This window comes from Corticium candelabrum, chromosome 8, assembly GCF_963422355.1.
Source record: "Corticium candelabrum chromosome 8, ooCorCand1.1, whole genome shotgun sequence".
Lineage (NCBI taxonomy): Eukaryota > Metazoa > Porifera > Homoscleromorpha > Homosclerophorida > Plakinidae > Corticium > Corticium candelabrum.
Genome location: NC_085092.1, coordinates 7,659,949 through 7,681,465, shown reverse-complemented (window position 1 = coordinate 7,681,465; position 21,517 = coordinate 7,659,949). Strand labels below are relative to the sequence as shown.

The 21,517-nt window shown below is 42.9% G+C and overlaps 6 protein-coding genes across 7 annotated transcripts; all 6 read right to left on the bottom strand.

Annotated features, from left to right (window-relative positions):
• Nucleotides 1-1,406: 1,406 nt before the first annotated feature.
• Nucleotides 1,407-2,872, bottom strand: LOC134183491 (macrophage mannose receptor 1-like). Its single transcript, XM_062651041.1, has 4 exons — nucleotides 2,763-2,872; nucleotides 2,611-2,695; nucleotides 2,133-2,533; nucleotides 1,407-2,068 (listed from the first exon to the last, which is right to left on the bottom strand). The coding sequence occupies exons 1-4, from the start codon at nucleotides 2,812-2,814 to the stop codon at nucleotides 1,677-1,679; spliced, it is 930 nt and encodes a 309-aa protein (XP_062507025.1). The 5' UTR covers nucleotides 2,815-2,872; the 3' UTR covers nucleotides 1,407-1,676.
• Nucleotides 2,873-4,999: 2,127 nt separating this feature from the next.
• Nucleotides 5,000-6,388, bottom strand: LOC134183252 (hepatic lectin-like). The gene is made up of 4 exons (XM_062650744.1): nucleotides 6,294-6,388; nucleotides 6,104-6,200; nucleotides 5,642-6,042; nucleotides 5,000-5,572 (listed from the first exon to the last, which is right to left on the bottom strand). The coding sequence occupies exons 1-4, from the start codon at nucleotides 6,343-6,345 to the stop codon at nucleotides 5,181-5,183; spliced, it is 942 nt and encodes a 313-aa protein (XP_062506728.1). The 5' UTR covers nucleotides 6,346-6,388; the 3' UTR covers nucleotides 5,000-5,180.
• Nucleotides 6,389-7,835: 1,447 nt separating this feature from the next.
• Nucleotides 7,836-9,741, bottom strand: LOC134183251 (macrophage mannose receptor 1-like). Of its 2 annotated transcripts, XM_062650743.1 has the most exons (5): nucleotides 9,606-9,741; nucleotides 9,429-9,547; nucleotides 9,306-9,366; nucleotides 8,800-9,236; nucleotides 7,836-8,444 (listed from the first exon to the last, which is right to left on the bottom strand). In XM_062650743.1, the coding sequence occupies exons 2-5, from the start codon at nucleotides 9,490-9,492 to the stop codon at nucleotides 8,050-8,052; spliced, it is 957 nt and encodes a 318-aa protein (XP_062506727.1). In that variant the 5' UTR covers nucleotides 9,493-9,547; nucleotides 9,606-9,741; the 3' UTR covers nucleotides 7,836-8,049. The 2 variants fall into 2 exon arrangements, with proteins under 2 accessions (XP_062506727.1, XP_062506726.1); XM_062650742.1 differs by lacking the exon at nucleotides 9,606-9,741 and having other exon boundaries at nucleotides 9,429-9,598.
• A 762-nt stretch (nucleotides 9,742-10,503) lies between these two features.
• On the bottom strand, nucleotides 10,504-11,505 carry LOC134183015 (uncharacterized). Its single transcript, XM_062650458.1, has one exon. It carries the CDS (start codon nucleotides 11,503-11,505, stop codon nucleotides 10,504-10,506), a length of 1,002 nt encoding a protein of 333 aa, XP_062506442.1.
• A 1,433-nt stretch (nucleotides 11,506-12,938) lies between these two features.
• LOC134183013 (melanopsin-like) lies at nucleotides 12,939-14,015 on the bottom strand. Its single transcript, XM_062650457.1, has one exon. The coding sequence runs from the start codon at nucleotides 14,013-14,015 to the stop codon at nucleotides 12,939-12,941; it is 1,077 nt and encodes a 358-aa protein (XP_062506441.1).
• A 4,081-nt stretch (nucleotides 14,016-18,096) lies between these two features.
• LOC134183012 (rhodopsin-like) lies at nucleotides 18,097-19,164 on the bottom strand. Its single transcript, XM_062650456.1, has one exon. The coding sequence runs from the start codon at nucleotides 19,162-19,164 to the stop codon at nucleotides 18,097-18,099; it is 1,068 nt and encodes a 355-aa protein (XP_062506440.1).
• Nucleotides 19,165-21,517: the final 2,353 nt, after the last annotated feature.

Sequence of the window (21,517 nt, the reverse complement as noted above, 5' to 3'; positions counted from 1 at the left end):
CGTAACGTTTCATAGTTCTTCTTACATTCGAGCAGTTCTGCTTGTAGAGATGTTTTCATTCTATACGGTTGTTTTGGAGTCCGACAGAGTGACGGTGGCACTGTTTGCAGCTTATAAAGCAAATCAAAGTTGTGTTAGGTGATGAGGTATACTTGTAGATCATGTTGCATGTAACGTACCCACGAGGATGGCTGCTAACCAGGCGAAACAGACGTACGAAACAACTGTCATGAGTCACAACCTGCCTGTCGTACAGTAGAGAACCGACTGGCGTGTATGACTGACGACGCATAGGTGTTACGCATGCCTAGAGAGTGGTGAGAGACGGCCTCGTGGTTGTACCGTACATGCTTTATCGTTACATTACCCGTTACACTACTATTAGACACTAACGCCGAGAAGAAGTGATCGGTTGCGCAGTGCGCTGCTCTTTGAGAGACCAAACATGTGGGGATTTGTCTGTGTACTAGATATAGTAATCTGCTGTGCATGATCGACCTTCACATACTTCTCTTCAGACTCCAAACGTGTGTGTGTGTGTGCATGTGCATGTGTCTGTGCGTGCGTGCGTGCGTGCGTGCGTGTGTGTGTGTGTGTGTGTGTGTGTGTGTGTGTGTGTGTGTGTGTGTGTGTGTGTGTGTGTGTGTGGTCGCTTTTATAGATAGAAATTTGCTTATGGTTGAGCGGTGCAATTTGACCTTCACATGCTGCTCGTTTGGAGTCCCTAACACGTGGGTGTTTGTCTCTGGAATCTGTTGGCAGTTGAGCTGGAGTAGCGTACAACTTGACCTCCGCGTCGTAGACTCGTACTCATGTATGGCACTCTAAATCCATGCAGTCATTTCTCGCGCGCCCGGATATTACTCTTCTCGCCAGAATGTAACGCCAGCACGTGGTCGGGACGTGAATATTTGGGCTTGCAAGAAGAGGACTCGCTGGGTGCAAGTCCTTACTCTGCACAGAACAAAGTCAACAGATATGATTGCAAGCGCACGTGCATTTTGCATCAAAGACGTAGCATCATGTGATGTGTGACGCTACCTTAGTACAATCAATCAAAAATGGCATATTTGTTTGTCTAGATACATGTGTTCATTAAGCCCGCGGGATTTCTGCGTTTCTCGTTAATTGCCATGCACTTCGACCTAAATCAAAACACTAACTGATTTTATCGTACACTAGAGCTCGCGCTCGAACTGTTAGCCAATACGCGTACGACTTGTGTCCGTTGAAAGTTCGGGTGTTGTATCCTAAAGTTTGAAGGTCAGAGTACACTATTGCACACGCACGTGTATTTGCATCAGATCTGAGGAGTCTATGCAGTCACCTGATGTCGTTGGTTCTGCCTTCGCACAAGAACACTAGACATGCAGTGAAGAACTTATCGTCTTGGAGACACAGAAGTCTGCTCAACAATCTGCCTTTCTGAGGGTGTCGGTATGCTCTTGCTGACATGCACTTCCACGTACTGCAGTACCTAGCATAGCTGATTTTGATCTAGTCGAATGTTTTCAAAGTCTAGATTCTTGCCATACATAACGGCGTTGAGAACAGGCTATCTGCTGAGTACACTAATACATTGCAATAAATAGAACACAAGTATGACATCCAACGTTAAAACAAGCAAACAACAGAAATAGAGAGACACCCAGCTGTTCACTCTTGCATCAGGCTTCTCAGTTCATCTCACACGCATAATAGTGGCGGTATTGGTGATGGCACTTTACGTCATTCCATCCTCTACCAATAACAGCCCCTGTACAATCTTCATTGCTTCCTGCATTGTTTGGTTCATTTGCTAACCATTTGGTGTAGGTACTGGTGGAGCCATCGGACCAACGGAAAGTGCCTTCAACTCTGACATCTGTAAATCCGATGTAGTACCAACTTCGTCTGCTCATGAAACTGTCAAGAAACCTTTGGTCTTCTTCGCAATTAACAGAAACTAAGTCAGCACCCACTGTTCTGCACTTTGCCCTTGTCTCATGCCAACTAAGGGCAGAAGCGTGATGGAATTGGCGAAAACAGGAACCACCGAATGGTACCCAACCATGAGGACAAGCTTGTGCTAAAAGAGGATAGTAGACGAGGATTAAAAGTACGGCTGGAGGAAACCGGACACGCCCACTTACTGTCTTCACACAAGAAACAGTTGAAGTACTTGTCTGTACAGCGTATGTCATTCCACTCGCCGTTATCACCGTACATGTGAGTGCAGTCTTCTCCTGATCCGCCGTTGTCTGGTTGATTTGTACGCCATTTTGTGTAGCTGGATGTTGAATCATCTACCCACTTAAAGTGTCCCTCGTTGACGCCATCATGGAAACCCAGATATCTGCGATGTGTGAAGATGCAATGAGATGAGTACATGTTGTACACGAATGTGTTCTCCTGTTCAGACGATATGGTGGGGAGATGACCGCCGTTGTCGTTGCAGACTGTCTGTGCCTCATGCCAGTTGACATTTGCTGTCGTTGTTACAGAGCGATAGCAACTCCCCTGGTATTGCTGCCATCCTGGACGACAATAAGTCCTGCAGGTAAACGCCACATCAACTAAAAAATTTAACACGACAACATATGACTCGTAACGTTTCATAGTTCTTCTTACATTCGAGCAGTTCTGCTTGTAGAGATGTTTTCATTCTTTACGGTTGTTTTGGAGTCCGACAGAGTGACGGTGGCACTGTTTACAGCTGTTAAAGCAAATTAAAGTTGTGTTAGATGACGATCTACTTGTAGATCATGTTGCATGTAACGTACCCACGAGGATGGCTGCTAACCAGGCGAAACAGACGTACGAAACAACTGCCATAAGTCACAACCTGCCTGCTGTACAGTAGAGAACCGACTGGCGTGTATAACTAACGACGTATAGGTGTTACGCATGCCTAGAGAGTTGTGAGAGACGGTCTCGTGGTCGTACCGTACATGCTTTATCGTTACATTATCCGTTACACTACTATTAGACACTAGCGCCGAGGAGTGATGGGTTGGGCAGTGCGCTGCTCTTTGAGAGACCAAACATGTGGGGATTTGTCTGTGTTCTAGATATAGAGATAGCGCGTTTGACGTCACAATCACGTGATATCCCGGAAGTCGTCAACTTAGGGGGCAAGCGTATTAGCATGGCTAGAGTTGCTGTGTTTTCGGCTGCCACGATCGTAAAATTCAGGGCAGCAACATACGTTTATAGTCTGTACCGGCTATACTAACCAGTCAGGGACCAGAAACGCGTCATTTGAGCAACAGACGACGGGCAGCGTGGATCTCCAGCCTAGACAGAAAGGACTGGAAGCCGTCGCAGCATTCGCGTGTTTGCTCTGAGCACTTTCTGTCTGGTAGAGCTGTCATTTCTAGTATGTTCTATAAAAATAGAGTAATCTATGATACTCTGAATAATTCTAGAAAAGCAATCCTTTGTGTATGACTCAACTAATCCTGACTGGGTACCATCTGCAAGGATGGGTTAGGTTGCTACGAGCACTTCCAGTAGAGAAAGATTTGTTCGTCTCAAGAGAAGGTCTAGTACACCTAACAGCATACAATCATAAACAACATCATGTCACTCCAATTCATATCGGGAATGACTTCTGGCTCCTCCATCCGCAGTTGAGCCTCCTTTTTACCTGTTTTTAGGCCCACGGGTACAACTTTCTCCTCGTATCGCTTCTGTGATTCGAAGGAGAGGCTTTTAGACTTCTGTTCCATAATCTCTATTCTAAGAATTAGCTTTATCGCACTCGACCATCAGACTAAGAAATCACGTCAAACTCGCGAATTCACCGATAAAATTTGGTTTAAATCTTTTGCAATTAGTATACTGTCGCCGTACTATCTAACACACAGTCGAACGTCCTTGAAATGTTGTACAAGCCGCCGTCGCAAAGAGAGATACCTGCCGAGGACAGAAGCTTGCCCCCTAAAATGGCGGCAAATACGGGTACTACGGGGAACGGGTACTACAGGGAACGCCTACTCCCCTCGCACTATCTCTATAGTAATCTGCTGTGCATGATCGCCCTTCACATACTGCTCTTCAGACTCCAAACAAGTGTGTGTGCATGTGCATGTGTCTGTGCGTGCGTGCGTGCGTGCGAGTGTGTGTGTGTGTGTGTGTGTGTGTGTGTGTGTGTGTGTGTGTGTGTGTGTGTGTGTGTGTGTGTGTGTGTCGCTTTTAGAGATAGAAATTTGCTGATGGTTGAGCGATGCAATTTGACCTTTGACATGCTGCTCGTTTGGAGTCCCTAAAACGTGGGTGTTTGTCTCTGGAATCTGTTGGCAGTTGAGCTGGAGTCGCGTACAACTTGACCTTCGCGTCGTAGACTCGTACTCATGTATGGCACTCTAAATCAATGCAGTCCTTTTCTCGCGAGCCCAAATATTACTCTTCTCGCCAGAATGTAACGCCAGCACGTGGTCGAAGACGTGAATATTTGAGCGTGCGAGAAGACACCTGGAAGCGAGTCCCTACTCTGTACAGAACAAAATTAACAGATATATGATTGTAAGCTCACGTGCATTTTGCATCAGAGACGTAGCATCATGTGATGTGTGACGCCACCTTAGTGCAATCAATCAAAAATGGCATATTTGTTTGTCTAGATACATGTGTTTATTAAGACTTCGAGATTCGGCGTTTCTGGCTAATTGTCATGCACTCCGACCTAAATCAAAACACTAACTCATTTTATCGTACACTAGAGCTCGCGCCGGAACTGTTAGCCAATACGCGTTCGACTTGTGTCCGTTGGAAGTTCCGGTGTTGTAACCTGAAGTTTGAAGGTCAGAGTATACTATATCACCCGCACGTGTATTAGCATCAGATCTGAGATTAGTCTATGCAGTCACGTGATGTCGTTGGTTCTACCTTCGCGCAAAGACACTAGACATGCAGTGAAGAACTTATCGTCTTGGAAACACAGAATTCTGTGCAACAATCTGCTTTTCTGAGGTTGTCGGTATGTTCTTGCTGACATGCACTCCCACGTACAGTAGTCTGCAGTATTTAGCATAGATTTATTCGAATGTTTTCAAGGTTTAGGTTCTTGTCATACATAATGGCCTAGAGAACAGGCTGGGGATACAAGTACATTGTAATAAAACACAAGTATGACGTCCAACGTTGAAACAATTAAGCGAACAACAGACACTCAGCACTCCATCCTTGCATCAAGCTTCTCAGTTTATCTCACACGCATAATAGTGGCGGTATTTGTTGTGGCAGGGCACGTCATTCCATCCTCTACCAATATGAGCCACTGCACAATCTTCATTGCTTCCTGCATTGTTTGGTTCATTTGCTAACCATTTGGTGTAGGTACTGGTGGAGCCATCGGACCAACGAAAAGTGCCTTCACCGCTCGCATCAGTAAATCCGATGTAGTACCAACTTCGTCCGGTCATGAAACTGTCAAGAAACTTTTGGTCTTCTTCGCAATTAACAGAAACTAAGTCAGCACCCACTGTTCTGCACTTTGCTCTTGTCTCATGCCAACTGAGAGCAGAAGCGTGATAGAATTGGCGAAAACAGGAACCACCAAATGGTACCCAACCATGAGGACAAGCTTGTGCTAGAAAAGGATAGTAGACGAGGACTAAGTCAATTTACAGGATACAGGAAACTGGACACACACACTTACTGTCTTCACACAAGAAACAGTTGAAGTACTTGTTTGTACAGCTTATGTCGTTCCACTCGCCGTTATTACCGTACATGTGAGTGCAGTCTTCTCGTGATCCGGAGTCGTTTGGTTCACCTGCACGCCATTTTGTGTAACTGGATGTTGAATCATCGACCCACTTAAAGTGCGCCTCGTTGACGCCATCATGGAAACCCAGATATCTGCGATGTGTGAAGAGGCAATGAGATGAGTACATGTTGTACACGAATGTGTTCTCCTGTTCAGACGATATTGTGGGGAGATGCCCGCCGTTGTCGTTGCAGACTGTCTGTGCCTCATGCCAGTTGACATTCGCTGTCATTCTTACAGAACGATAGCAACTCCCCTGGTATTGCTTCCATCCAGGACGACAATGAGTCCTGTAAACGCCACATCAAACTATAACATTATACTCGTGACGTTTTAGTCGATCCTTCTTACATTCGAGCAGTTCTGCTTGCGGAGACATTTTGCTCTTTCTCTTCATTCTTTACGGCTGTTTTGGAGTCCGACAGACTGACAGTGGCACTGTTTGCAGCTGGTAAAGCAAATCAAAGTTGTGTGTTTACAGTGCATGTGATATAGCTGTGGATGCGTGTGTTAGTTCATGTTGCATGTAGCGTATACGTACCCACGAGTATGGCTGCTAGCCAGGCGACACAAACGTACGAAGCAACTGCCATGAGTCACAACCTGCTATCAGACACCAGTGCCGAGAAGAAGTGATCGGTGCACGAGCTTGCGCCTCTTTTTGGGGGACCAAACACGTGGGGGGTTGTCCGTATTTTAGATAGTAATCTCCTGGGCGTTGAGTCGTGCTCGCGTGCAGATTGGCTTTCACATCTCTGATCTAGCTGCGACGCGTGCAGCGGAATAGCCATGCTCGTGTAATGAAATGGTCTAATTAGAATTATTAATTAAATTAATGATTACTACTAACTCATGACTGGTGCAATGAAGTCAAACTTTGAAATCTGCTTTCAATGTAGTGAGTAAGAGAGTGGGTGCTAGGCAGGCGTCACACACTCGCAAGACAACTTCCATATATGTCACAACGTAGTTGCTTAAATTTAAAACGTGGGTGTTTGTCCGTGTTTTAGATTTGAATCTGCTGCACGAGTTTCACACGCTGCTCTTCACAAGTAGGTGTGTGTATCCGTGTTTTAGATAGAAATCTGCTGGCGGTTTGTGAGGTGCAATTTGATCTTAACGTGCTGCTCGTTTGGAGTCCATGCATAACAAGTGGGTGTTTTTCCGTGTCTTAGATAGGAATCTGTTGGCGGTCGAGCTGGAGTCGCGTGCAACTTGACCTTCGCGTCCTACGTGCGACGCATGCAGCGAAATGGACGTTTGCTCATCTGATGGGGTGGCCTCTTGGCATTTACTTACAATCTTATGAATTATGGAACGCTTGTTCGTAAGTTTAAGGTTTGGGAGCTTTGGAACAAGAGACATAACAGTCATGGCTTGGTGTATTTTTCTCTCTCTTGAATTTGGCAGCAAGACAACATGATGCGGTACGTTAACACGCTGAAACGTGGAAGGGATGTCGAATTATTACTATCTATTCCAGAGGCGTAGGAGTACCAAGTAGAGTTGCGTAGCTAGGATGGTGAACCACGTGAGGTGCTCAACATCGAACATATCAATCATTTCTAATCATCAAGGATGGCAAATTCTTCAAGCACTGCTACAGCAACTGGTAATGAAGAAGAAATAGTTCCACAAGTCGTTGGTTTCCCATAGTTGATCTCAATGATTCGCTCTAGCCCACTGAAAGACCTCTCTGTTGTATACCTGAAGACAGAAGGCAGGTAGGTGCTCGAGCACCCTGAGCACCCCCGCTGACTACGCCACGACTGCACCGGATAAGTCATATTCGCTAGCAGGCGCACCTGTGTACAAATCAGATACAAAACGTTGAAACACTATAGTAGAGCAGCCGTTGCCCCATGCATGCACAAGGCAAATCTGTGGGACCTAGTGCTCCATTGCCTCCATGCTTCCTACGTTTTTAGCTAAATTCCATGCAAATGTTTGAGTTGAAAAACAATGTCATCTTGTAGTCGACTTGCGGCAAAGATGTCATGGATAGTGTTGTAGTCGGGTGAGAGGCTGTAGAGACGTGGACGGCACGGCATTCACGTGACGTGAGGCTGTACACCCACGCTCATTGCAATGACAAAGCTAGTGATTTATTATTTTTTGAAACAGCAATACTACAAAACATCTGTGACTCAGGAAATGCATGCACTAATGGTTAGGCATAATCCACCATTATATAGGCATAACCCATCTTATCTAGAAATGCCATGGTCTATAGTATTCATGTAAGATACCTAGCATAGTTGATGCATGCTAATGAGAAGTCAAGAAAGCAGCTACATTTACCATGGCAGTTTCATCTCACAGACAAAGTTTTGCAAGTTAGTAGTGTTACAAGACACACTTTTCCATTTCCAGTCTTCGTGTGCTGCAGCACAGTTTTTCCATATTTGCATGTCTTCCTCGTTATTCCAGTTGGTATACTCGCCGTCTGAGCCACTAGACCAAGCCCAGTCGCCTTGTGACCACTTGTCAGAGTAGCCAATGTAGTACCAACCGCCGTTCATAGCCATACTGTTCAGAAAGGTTTGACGTTGTGTGGACGTTATGGATACCAAGTCTGCTCCTACGGCTCGACAGCTTCTGCTGGCTTCATTCCAAGTGATGTTACTAGACATCTTGAAATGTCGGAAACAACTGCCGTCGAATACTGTCCATCCTTCTGGACACCACGGATCTAATAAATAGATAGATAAATAAATAAATAAATATAATAGAAATATATTGTTTATGGAAGTTTGTAACATGTGACTAGGGCGTAGACAGGATTGAGGGTTTTCATTTAATATCAATAACTAAAGAAGCTTAGTTGCTCCATTGCAGTTTCAAGTCATTTCAGTTGTACAGTAAACCTCGACTGCATTGATAACATCTTAGTTGACAAACAAAATGATATCGTGTACAGTACGTGTAGAGCACGCTGGGATCCTTTGTCTAGGTTTATGCTCATCCATCTCATTGGAGAGTATCTGGGCAATCTGGAAACATGCCTAACTACGCCCTTTCATCATGAAGTTTAGCGATCTACTCACCGTATTCGCACAACAAGCAAGTGTTACGTGGTAGCCAGCATGACACAGCTTGCCATTTTCCCTTCAGGGATACGACTAGAGAGCTACACATCTGGTCGTGCTTCGTAAGTGTCTTAGATTTTTTGTTTTGTAGCCAGTTGGTGTATCTAGAGCTGCCGCCATCGACCCACTGCCAATCTGAGTTTACCCATTCTTTTTCGGAGTTCATCCATTTTCCCACGTTGTGATATCCCATGTAAACTTGATGTCTGGATGTGCAGTGTGCTTTGTAAACTTTGAAGAAATGAGCTTTCTTCCAGGAGGAAGATATCGTAGGCAGATGTCCCCCGTGGTTAAGGCAAAACCATTGGGCGTCGTTCCAGGTTATTGGGTGATTGACCTCGACGTGACGATAGCAGCCCCATCCATGTTGCTGCCAGTTTGGTCTGCACGCACTGCTACGAATGTGGGTAAACGTCAGTGCATTTCATCTTTACTATGTATACACCATTGCGTAGAAGACTTACTTTGCCTTCCACATTGTTGGTCTCTTTTTCCAAATGAGTGAATGATCGGTAGAATTTACGTCTGCAAAAAATGGTAGCCGTTACCAAACAGGTTTTGAACATACTCCTTGTGTTAGTACATACGTTGGATTAGCAGTTGAAAGAGAAGAAGTTTGACTAGTAAGATGACAAAGTGCCAAGAAAACATTCTGCTGCGACGAGGAGAGACAACTTTGCGAGAAGAGCAGGACAGCAACTGTGCACTACCAAGGCAGCAAATGACCACAAACAGCTACGTAGCAGGCAAATAGATAATTGTACTCTTATCAGTACGCTCCCTACAGAGACTGTTGACGTTCCCTACAGTGATTACACGTTCCCTACAGAGACTGTTGTCGTTCAATACAGAGACTGGTCTGCAGTCCCCTACCACATACCACTGCACGTGATCACTTTAATAGTCGTGCAAAGCAGTCCCTAGTGTCTATTAGAATAGCCCAGCGCAGTCCCTGCGGTACTTTGTATAGTCCCTGAACTAAGTCCCTGAACTATAGTCCCGAACTAGTCCCCAAATTACTTCTATAACGTAGCTGCGCATGAAGTCCCCTTGCTAGTCTCTACCTGCTCTGTCTGGACGAATCACGTGATTTTGTGCAATCAGCGTTCTGTGCAGACCCTAAAACACAGTTACAGCTTCTTCATCATACGTTTCTAGCTGACGATAACGTTCAAATACAATCTGTTTGGACAGCTGTTACAATAGTTAGGCTGCGTTGGAGGAAGTGAGCAAATTATGGGATGAAACGTAGCAATTTGAAGAAACAATTAATGGCATTGTAAATGGCACCGTAGGACAAATTTTCTAACTTGTCTATCTTTCAAGAACATTTTACATTAATATTAATAAAGAAAGTATTTTGGGGTGGTGAGTTGTGGAGCTAGGAGCATCTCAAGTTCAAGTCAGTTGATATATATGGTATATAGATATATGTATGAATTTTCCTTTTAGCTATGCTGTCATATCATCATGATACTACACGAATGGGTACATTGTAATAAAATTAAACAATTGTAGACTGAGACATATAACTAAGCAAATATTAATAATAGATTAAAAGGAAAAAGTGACAAAATGTCTGGTGCATGCGTTGCTCGTATAGTTAATTAGACTGTCTGCTAATAATTCCATATTGCGAGAGCTTCTTCTACTGCAAATTTGTCACTGATTGCCAACTCGACGTCGAAGACATGGGCACATTGCAGCTGCTGTCTGTTGAAACGTTTTGATCCAAAATATGTAGAGAAGAGAGTTGATATTGAAGTTTAGTGTAAAGAATATTGTCGTGACTTGAAATGCAGCGTCTTCAAGTTGTAGATGATCTAATCCGAGCTCTGCAACGACAGCCGTGTACGCCTGAACGACAACGTATGGAAACGAAAAGACCAAGTTAGTGATAATTATGACAACGGTGTAAATGAATGCTTTGGATCGGATGATGACGTTAAGTTGCCTGGCCATCGATGGCTGTTGTGCACTTTCTCCGGTCATGGAAAAATTGGATAACATGACGACGTTGGATCGCCCACTTCTTTCTAATAACTTCTGATGTTGAACTGTTCGCACAATACGAGAGAAGAAGAGAATGACAAGAAAAGTAGGAAGCAAAAAGTTGATAAAGTAGAATGATGGTAAATAGAGGGCGTGCAGCAGCCCGTCGCCATCACCACCTGCACGACAAACGTAACCATTATTGCTTTTTGATCTCACATGTCCGTACGAACTCCAGGGCCCCAGCAGAGGTAAAGCTGTCGTTAAGGTTCCTATCCAGGATATCACACTCACCATCCAGAAACGTTTCTTAGTGAATGTCGGACTCAATACGTTGACAATGACGTCAGAACGACTATACGACACTGTGGCAATCGCCCAACTTGACCAAGCCAGTTGAACATTGTTGCAAAACCCTACCGTGCGGCACAAGATTATATCCATGCTTGAAAGTTCGGAAATAGTTTCCGCCCTTGATCCGAAAAAGGAGGTAATTGCTAGAAAACCGACGACACCTCGCAAGAAGTCAGATGCAATCAAATTGATGATGGGATAGTTGGCTGATGTACGGAGACTGCGCACTTTATAGAATACTCTGAGAACGACGACACAGAACAAAAGCTGAATTGCTGAAGGAATAGCTACTAAAGCTGTAATATTCGATTTGGACATTGCGTTGACGGATTTTGGGATATCTCCGGAGCCATTCCCTAGTGAAGACGCAGAAAGAAGGAAGCTGCTTTCGCTGATCATAATTGCTAATGAGAATGTGGTGCTATGCCGTCAAGAGGCAACGGTACAGGTGGAAGGTGCTTTAGTCGGTGTCAACATTCTTGTATACATATAGTAGTATGCTGTTGTTGACATGAAAACCGCGCATCTATGCTCTTCGTTAAAACGGATGAAAAATGCGTTTCTGCCTTCGAATTTAGAAAGAATTGATTAAGGAATGCAATAATTGTGTAGACGCATGCACGTATTCGTACTAGATCGGTACGTACGCAACAGTTACACGTGTGTACTGCACGTGTAATTCGAAATTGTTGCGACGCATAAATCAAGTTCAAATTAAAGACGCCGTCGGCAGCTGGATTGCGGTCGGATTGCAGACGGATAGCTATAGAACTCGGGCAACCCTCGACTTACGACAAACTTAGTTTTTAATTTGGCCGGTCACGTGACCAAAAGTAGATTGGTTTTACAGACAAATAAACAGACGAATAGGCAGACAAATAAACAGACAAATTGATAGACAAATAAACAGACAAATAGACTGACCAAATAGACAGACAAATTAATAGACAAACAAATAGTCTTTTTTTAATTTGGCTGGTCACGTGACAAAGTAGAATGGTTTTTATACGTTTGTATGTACATCTCATTGCGTACTATACAATCAAGTGGCGATGGCAGTCCAATTCAAATCAAAACCAGAGATAACATACACATCTCGCGATACCTAGACAAGTGAACGCAGCTAAACTGTATGTACACGTGATAAAAATGTCTGAATGACGTCACTTCCGCATTCTACTAGCGACTTGGTTTGCGACCAGATTTCCAAACTTGCGATTTGCGACGCGTAAAATGTATTGGATAAACGCCGGGACTCAAATGATTCTATTTTGCACGGTCCCGACTGGAAGCAGCCGGACCGCTACAGGAAGAGATGTAGACGTGTGACCAAATGGAGCAAAATTGGCACTCGCAAGTCCAGCAAAAACAACGCAAACAGACACGTTTCCGGTTAGTACTCTGGCTGTCCGGGTTACAAAAGGAGTAGACTGGCAGTTAATTAAGAAGTAACGCTGATCATATTACTAAAAAAGTGCATGCTACTCTAAGACATCTACAGTTTACGAGGTGTCGTGTAACGCGGGTTCAGGTGAGAGGAGGTAGTTTGCAATGACGCAAGATGACGACACTTTATGCACAAGTTGAAGAGCCGACGTTGAAATATGTATAGTATATTCAAAGTGTGACGACCACGCGCTCGTTCGCATGCAGAATGTGACGCAACATGCGTGTCAAAATCCATGTGAAAATGCTACATCATTTTCAATGAGTTTAACTTGCAGAATGAGTTTCTTGTCGATTGTCAAGTATTAATGGCGACGACATGGGAACATTGCGGCTGTTGCGTGTTGAAATGTTTTGATCCAAAATATGTAAAGAAGAGAGTTGACATTGAAGTTTGCCATCAACAATATTGACGTGACTTGAATTGGAACGTTTGGAACTTGCTTATGATGTAATCTGAGCTCTGAAATGACGGCCTTGTACGATTGAACGCACACAAACGGAAGCGACAAAATCACATTGCTTATGATTATGATGACAATGTAAAGGAATGCTTTAGATTTGACGACAGCTTTAATTTGACTTGCCGTCGATGGTTGTCGTGATTGGTCGGTGGGTGAGGAAAAGTGGGCTAACATGATCACGTTGGATGGCCCGTTTGACGCACCTCGGTGTTGAACTGCTCGCACAATACGAGAAAAGTGCAGAATGACAAGAATAGTAGGAACTAAGAAGTGAATAAAGTAGAACAATGGCAGAAAGAGAGCGTGCAGAATTCCGTTGCGACCACCACCACCTATACCACACACGTGGTGAGTCTTCTTTTCTACTATCGTGTATCCGTACGAACTCCAGCCTAAGAATGGAGGCAAAGCTGTCAGTATGGATCCTATCCAAGATATCACGCTTAGCGTCCAGAAACGTTTCGTGCTGAAAGTCGGACTGAGCACGTTGACGATGGCGTCAGAACGACTGTATGACAGTATGGCAATCGCCCAACTTGACCAAGCAAATTGAACGCTGCTGCAATACAGAAACACTTTACACAGTATTGTATCTGTGCGTGAAATCCTATAATCTTCGCCACTTTGTGATCCACTATAGAGTGAAACCGCTAGAAATCCGACGACAGCTCGCACAAAGTCAGATGCAATCAAATTGATGACGGGAAAGTTGGCAGATGTACGAAGATTGGGAAGTTTGTAGAAGACTCGCAGAACGATGACACAGAAGATAAGCTGAATAACAGCAGGAATAACAACAAGAACACTGAATCTCATGTCTACTGTTCCCGACGATGCGTTGATGGACTCTGGCAAATCTCCAGAGCTGCTCTCTGTTGAATCAAAAGCACTAACAAGTAATCTGCTTTCATTGACCATATTGCTAACACTAAAGATGTGCTTCGTGTAGTGTAGTTTATATGACACGGGTTCAGGTGAGAGAAGGTGTGTTTGTAATGAGACAGGGTGACACATTCTAACGTACAAGTTAAACAGGTGAGCTCTAGAAAAGCGCCAATTTGAGTACTTTACCTGCGAACATTACACGTCATTACCTTGATGTATAGTAAACTAATGATGTCTCAATATCGACTGATACAGCAGGTTGTTATCATTAATTCATAATCTGCAATGTGAGAAGCACGTGCGTGCTCATGTGCATGTATTATGACCCGCCATCTGCGTCTAAGTTTATACAGACTAACAGTATATAAAATGCCAATCTATGTTTGTGTCTCTACACTATATGGCAGAGGCATACGCAGAGGGTGAGATTCGGACAGATAGACCAAAAATATTTTGTATTACGCTGGGCGCAACACGCGCGTGTTTGTAACGTTGGAAGAGGAAATGGACCAACGCAGTCTCGTCCTCAATCCCTGACTGCTTGTCTTGCACTTGGAATCTGCAAAATGCCAAATCTAGATGTTTACTTATCAAATTACGAACCCTAGCTCTTTCAGAAACCTTGCGTTGACCATATGCGCGCCCCAGAAAGACGTAACGATGTTGTACGTAACAAGATTGGGATTTGGACTAATGCTCGTACCTTCTTTTCTTGGCTGTTAGCTAGATAGTTACCTGAGGGTCATACACGTTTGTTACATGCTACTGCTACGTGTCTGGCTGCATGTCAGTAAGTGCATCGGATTCCGCAATGCCAAGGGTGGCAACAAAAAGGGAACTTGAAGCACAAATGCTTTTCTACTATTTATTGCTTTATATTGAGACTAGCTTTAATTGGCACTACGCATTCACGTACGTAGAACAACTTGCGTCTTTTCGACGTCCGTTCCTCTGCAAGAGAGTAACCTTCTTCAATTTTCTCGATAACATACATTAGTTTTTCGCGGGTTAGAGCTTTAACGCTTCGAGACATGATGTGGATCAGTAACACAACAGCTTACGATAGTACGTGTATACACGTGTACACTTCCGTGGACGTGTTTCCTAATAATAATAGAGCATGCGCAGAGGTCTAATGACGTCACTAATTGGTTGAAGGGACACAGTGGCGTATTTTGCTAATCGCGTTCAAAAGGTGATCTCGAATAGAAAATTTGGTCTGCATGCATACATGACGAGTTTGGTCGTGGAGGTGGTCACACACGAGAGAAACGACTCTATACACCAGAGCCACATTATCTTGAGTAGACTAAAAGACAAGCTATATCACATTAAATCAATCTACATTTTGAATTTAGGTACTACTTCCATTGCATAAAACGTTAATTAATCAATTTTGACAGTGTGCATATGTAGAGATACATAATTGAACTCTAATTGTGATATGTTAACATTCAATTTAATTAACACTGATTGTCACCTTAGCTAACGCTGACGACATGGGATCATTGCAGCTATTGCGTGTTGAAAAGTTTTGATCCAAAATATGTAAAGAAGAGAGTTGGCATTGAAGTTTGCCGTAAACAACAGTGACACGACTTTGAGTGCGACTCTTGAAACTTGCTTGTGATGTAATCTGAGCTCTGAAATGACAGCACTGTACGATTGAACGCACACAAACGGGAGTGACAAGACCACTTTGCTGATAATTATAATAACGATGTAAATAAAAGATTTCGATCTGACGACACCTCTAACTTGACTTGCCGTCGACGGCTGCTTCGAAGTTTGGATGGATGATGATTGTGAGGAAAAGTTGGCTAACATGACCACGTTGGATTGCCTGTTTGATATTCTGTTTTGATGTTGAACTGTTCGCACAAAACGACAAAAGTACAAAATGACAACAAAAGAAGGAAGAATGAAGTTGATAAAATAGAAGAATGGCAAATAGAGAGCGTGCAGCAACCAATTTCCATCGACACCTATACCACACGTGTACGTACTCTCACTTGCTGACATCACGTATCCGTATGAACTTCATCCTACAAATGGAGGTAACGTTGTCATTATGGATTCTATCCAAATTATTACGCTCCACGTCCAGAAACGTTTCTTGCTGAAAGTTGGATTGAGCACGTTGACGACGACGTCAGAACGACTGTATGACAGCATGGCGATCGCCCAACTTGACCAAGCAAATTGAACATTGTTGCAAAACCAAAAAACTTGGCATAAGATTTCATCCACGCGTGAACTTTGTTAATTGCATCTGGCTTTGATCTGCTAAAGAGTGGAATTGCTAGAAAACTGATGAGAGCTCGCACGAAATCAAATGCAATCAAATTGATAATGGGAAAGTTGGCAGATGTACGAAGAGTGGGAAGTTTGAAGAAGACTCGGAGAGCGATGACACAGAAGAGAAGCTGAACAGCAGAAGGAATAACGACAATAGCATCAACAGTAATTTCCGCTGATCCCGACGATGCGTTAAGGTTGATGGATTCTGGGAAATCTCCAGAGGCGCTCTCAGGGAACAAGCTGCATTCGTTGATCATATCGTTAAGAATAAGAATTTGCTAACTGCAGTGTAGTTTATATACGAAGTCGTTTGACGCGGGTTTAGGTGTTACCGTCCATGCGAAAAGATGTTTGACACTGTGTTAGTAATGACAAAATATGACGACAGCTAGACGAACAAGCTATGCAGGTGACTTAAGAAAGTGCAAATTTGAGTATACTTTACCTGCGGACCAAAAGCATTTCTTTGATGTAGTGAGCTATATATATATATATATATGAGGCAGTGTGACAGGTAGTGTGACAACATTTTAGCATACAAGGTAAACAGGTGAGCTCTAGAAAAGTGCCAATTTGAGTACTTTACCTGCAAACTTTACTTGCAGGTTGTTGTCACTAGTTTCTAATCTGTAATGTGAGAAGCACGTGCGTGCTCATGTGCATGTATTATGACCCGCCATCTGCGGTGAAATTCACACAGACTAACAGTATATAAACAATGGCAATCTATTTTTGTGTCTCTATACTATAGGGCAGGGGCGTACGCAGAGAGTGTTCAAAGAATTCGGACAGCTAGACCAAAAATAATTGCATTACGCTGGGCGCAAACACGCGCGTGTTTGTAACGTTGGAAGAAGGAATGGGCCAACACAGTCTCGTCCACAATCTCTGACCATATGCCTTGCACTTGGAGTCTGCAAAATGCCAAATCTAAGTGTGTACAAACCTTGGCTTTCTCAGAAATCTTGCGTATACCATGCGCGCCCAGAAAGACGTTACGATGTGGACTAACGATCGTACCTTCTTCTCTTGATTGTTAGCTAGATAGTTACCTGAGGGTCATACACGTTTGTTACATGCTACTGCTACGTGTCTGGCTGCATGTCAGTAAGTGTATGGGATTCCACAATCCCAAAGATGGCAACGAAAAGGAAGTCGAAGCGCAAATGCTCTTCTACTATGTATTGCTTCCTATTTAGACTAGCTTCAATGGGTACCATGCATTCACGTACTTAGAACAATTTGCGTCTTAACATTAATCTAGAACATTTCGACGTCTATTTCTCTCTAATGCAAGAGAGTAGCCTTCTTCAACTTCCTCGATGACAAGCATTCGCTTTTCCAAGGTTAGAGTTTTACGGTTTCGAGACATGTGCGGATCAGTAACACAACAGCTTACGATAGTACGTGTATAAAAATGTATACTTCCGTGGACGTGATTCCTAATAATAATAGAGCATGCGCTTGTGTCTAAAGACGTCACTAATTGGTTGCTAACAAAGGGACACGGTGAATCGTGTTCAAGAGGTGGTCTCTAATATAAATTGGTCTGCATGCATGCATGACGAATTTGGTCGTGAAGGTGGTCACACACGAGAGAAACGATTCTATACACCAGAGCCACATTATCTTGAGTAGACTAAAATACAAGCTGTATCACATTAAATAAATAATACATTTTGAATTTAGAAACTATTCCATTGCATAAAACGTTAATTACTCAATTTGGACAGTGTGCATATATAGAGATACATAATTAATCTCTAATTGTGATATGTTAATTTAATTTAATTAACACTGATTGTCACCTTAATTAACGCTGACGACATGGGATCATTGCAGCTATTGCGTGTTGAAAAGTTTTGATCCAAAATATGTAAAGAAGAGAGTTGACATTGAAGTTTGCCGTAAACAAAATTGACGCGACTTTCAGTACGACACTTGAAACTTGCTTATGATGTAATCTCAGCTCTGAAATGACGGCACTGTACGATTGAACGCACACAAACGGAAGCGACAAGACCACGTTGCTGATAATTATGATAACGAGGTAAACGAAAGCTTTCGATCTGACGATGTCTCTAACTTGACTTGCCTTCGACAGCGAAGTTTGGACGGATGATGATTGTGAGGAAATGTTGGCTAACATGACCACGTTGGATTGCCTGTTTGATATTCTTTTTTGATGTTGAACTGTTCGCACAATACGACAAAAGAACAAAATTACAAACAAAGAAGGAAGAATGAAGTTGATAAAATAGAAGAATGGCAAATACAGAGCGTGCAGCAACCCATTGCCATCGACACCTATACCACACGTGTACGTATTCTCACTTGCCGACATCACGTATCCGTATGAACTCCATCCTACGAATGGAGGTAACGTTGTCATTATGGATCCTATCCAAATTATTACGCTCCACGTCCAGAAACGTTTCTTGCTGAAAGTTGGATTGAGCACGTTGACGACGACGTCAGAACGACTGTATGACAGCATGGCGATCGCCCAACTTGACCAAGCAAATTGAAAATTGTTGCAAAACCAAAAACCTTGGCATAGGATTTCATCCGTGCGTGAAACTTTGTCAATTGCATCTGGATTTGATTTGCTAAAGAGTGGAATTGCTAGAAAACTGACGAGAGCTCGCATGAAATCAGATGCAATCAAATTAATAATAGGAAAGTTGGCAGATGTACGAAGAGTGGGAAGTTTGAAGAAGACTCGGAGAGCGATGACACAGAAGAGAAGCTGAACAGCAGAAGGAATAACGACAATAGCATCAACAGTAATCCCCGCTGATCCCGACGATGCGTTAAGGTTGATGGATTCTGGGAAATCTCCAGAGGCGCTCTCAGGAAACAAGCTGCCTTCGTTGATCATATTGCTAAGAATAAGAATTTGCTAACTGTAGTGTAGTTTACATACGATGTCGTGTGACACGAGTTCAGATGTCACCGTTCATGCGAAAAGATGTTTGACACTGTGTTAGTAATGACAAAATATGACGACAGCTTGACGAACAGGCTATGCAGGTGACATATAAAAGTGCAAATTTGAGTATACTTTACCTGCGGACCAAAAGCATTTCTTTGATGTAGTGATATATATTTCCTTGTGGGACCTATAAAAATATAAAAATATATTTAAAATATATATTTTACCCACTGACAGTGGGCAAACAAATTACACATACTCCCACAAAATAACTTTGTCAACATTACAGATATATATATATATATATATATATATATATATATATATATATATATATATATATATATATATATATATATATATATATATATATATGAAGACAGAGTTCGTACAGCTGGTGGTCTCTTTAACCTTTCAGTGGTTGAGACCCTGGGGCTTTGGTCATTATTCAGCATCAAAATTCTGAAAGGTATTGCTTCCAAAACATCAGCAGTCAGTGGCCTTAAATTTCACCAGGCTTTCCAAAATACGATGTAGCAACTTTCTATTCAATTATGGAAAAATGACTCGAGAATGATTCATAAGAGAATTCAGCTTGAAGTACAGGACGTTGATAGTTGGGATATACCTAGTGTAATGTAAGACTTGTTGGTTTTGGGATGTTTGAGGAGATTGTTTGAGTTTGTATATATATGCGTGTGTGTGTGTGTGTGTGTGTGTGTGTGTGTGTGTGTGTGTGTGTGTGTGTGTGTGTGTGTGTGTGTGTGTGTGTGTGTGTGTGTGTGTGTGTGTGTGTGTGTGTGTGTGTGTGCTTACGTTTCGTTGCGATATCAGTCTTTCGTTTGTACTATATAGATAGATTAAGATAAAACAAATACTTAAATATATATTATTGATTTAAATGCTTAACTTTACCAGTTTCATTCGTCAACCAGCTATAGCTAACTGATCTAGTCAACTACTAACGCTTATTACTAGGCTTCCTGCAACAGAATCAGGCAAGCTATATTTCAGATTACTAGATGCATGTCAAGCGGACTTGCAAACTAGAGACGAACTCTAAAAAATCCCATACTCTAGCACGGACTAAACTATTTTATAACTTGTTGCCGAGCGTAGCGAGGCTTCTAATCCGGGTCGCACAACAGAAAAAAGCATGGTCCTATATGGCTCTTGGTATATATGTGTGTACACACTAATCTCAAATTTCTCCTTCCCACGACCACATTTTATGATAGGACTTACCTTAAACATCGTTTCCGTGTCCGACTACAGATAAGTCTAAGAACGATTTGTCTAGGTGAGCAAACGGCGACGAAAAAGCTTCATGAACTTCTGTCGCCCCATCTTTTGTATTGTAGCTAGGGATTGTGTGTACGTGACAACCAAGAAACACCTTCAGGAGTTGAATGCCACCTACAGTCAACTATTCACACGTCCCGTACTACAGTAAGATCTTTACTACACTGTGCTGCATCTAACACTGTTGATAGTCAATGTTTGTCGATATCAATTTCTATGTCAGTAAATACCTAGCCTCGGTTCCAGACGCTTTCTCGTACGTGCTGCTGCACGTGACAGGTATTGACCCACATTTCTGTCACGTACAGTAGCACGTACGGGAAAGCGTCTGGAACCAAGGCTAGTAAATACCATACCACTGTCGTTACAACGGAACTGAGCGCATACCTAGACTTTAAATTTCAATTGTCTTGCTCACGATCGCAAAACGGCAACTACCTATACCAGGCCTGTAAACGCAACCTAAACTACTGGGAAGTTTGCATGTTTACATGCATGACAGCTAGGGTTTCAACAATTACGTAGCTAATTGTTATATACGGGTATATGAATTAGAGGAGATACAGGACTTAGGAGGGCAGTTGAGTCATCTGAGTTTTGCTGTGGTTGTGTATATAGACGGTTGTGTTAACTAATAAGTGGTTGTGCTACGATACAACACTAATGTCTAGCTAGGACTCGGCGTGTCAGCAGACGATCTGAAAACTCCGTTGAATGTGTTACTCACGAACGCGAGGCACCTACGGATACCGTACAACTAGTTAGCTAAAGCATGCACTCTTTTTCATTGTAACGACAGTGCTATGGTATTTACGGATAGAAATTGATATCGGCAAACATTGACTATTAACAATGTTAGCTACAGCACACTGTAGTAAGGGATTCATCATTGATCATACTGTAGTACGCGGAACGCATGAATAGTTGACTGTAGGTGGCATTCAGCTTCTGAAGGCGTTTCTCGGTTGTCAAGTAAACACAATCCCTAGCTACAATA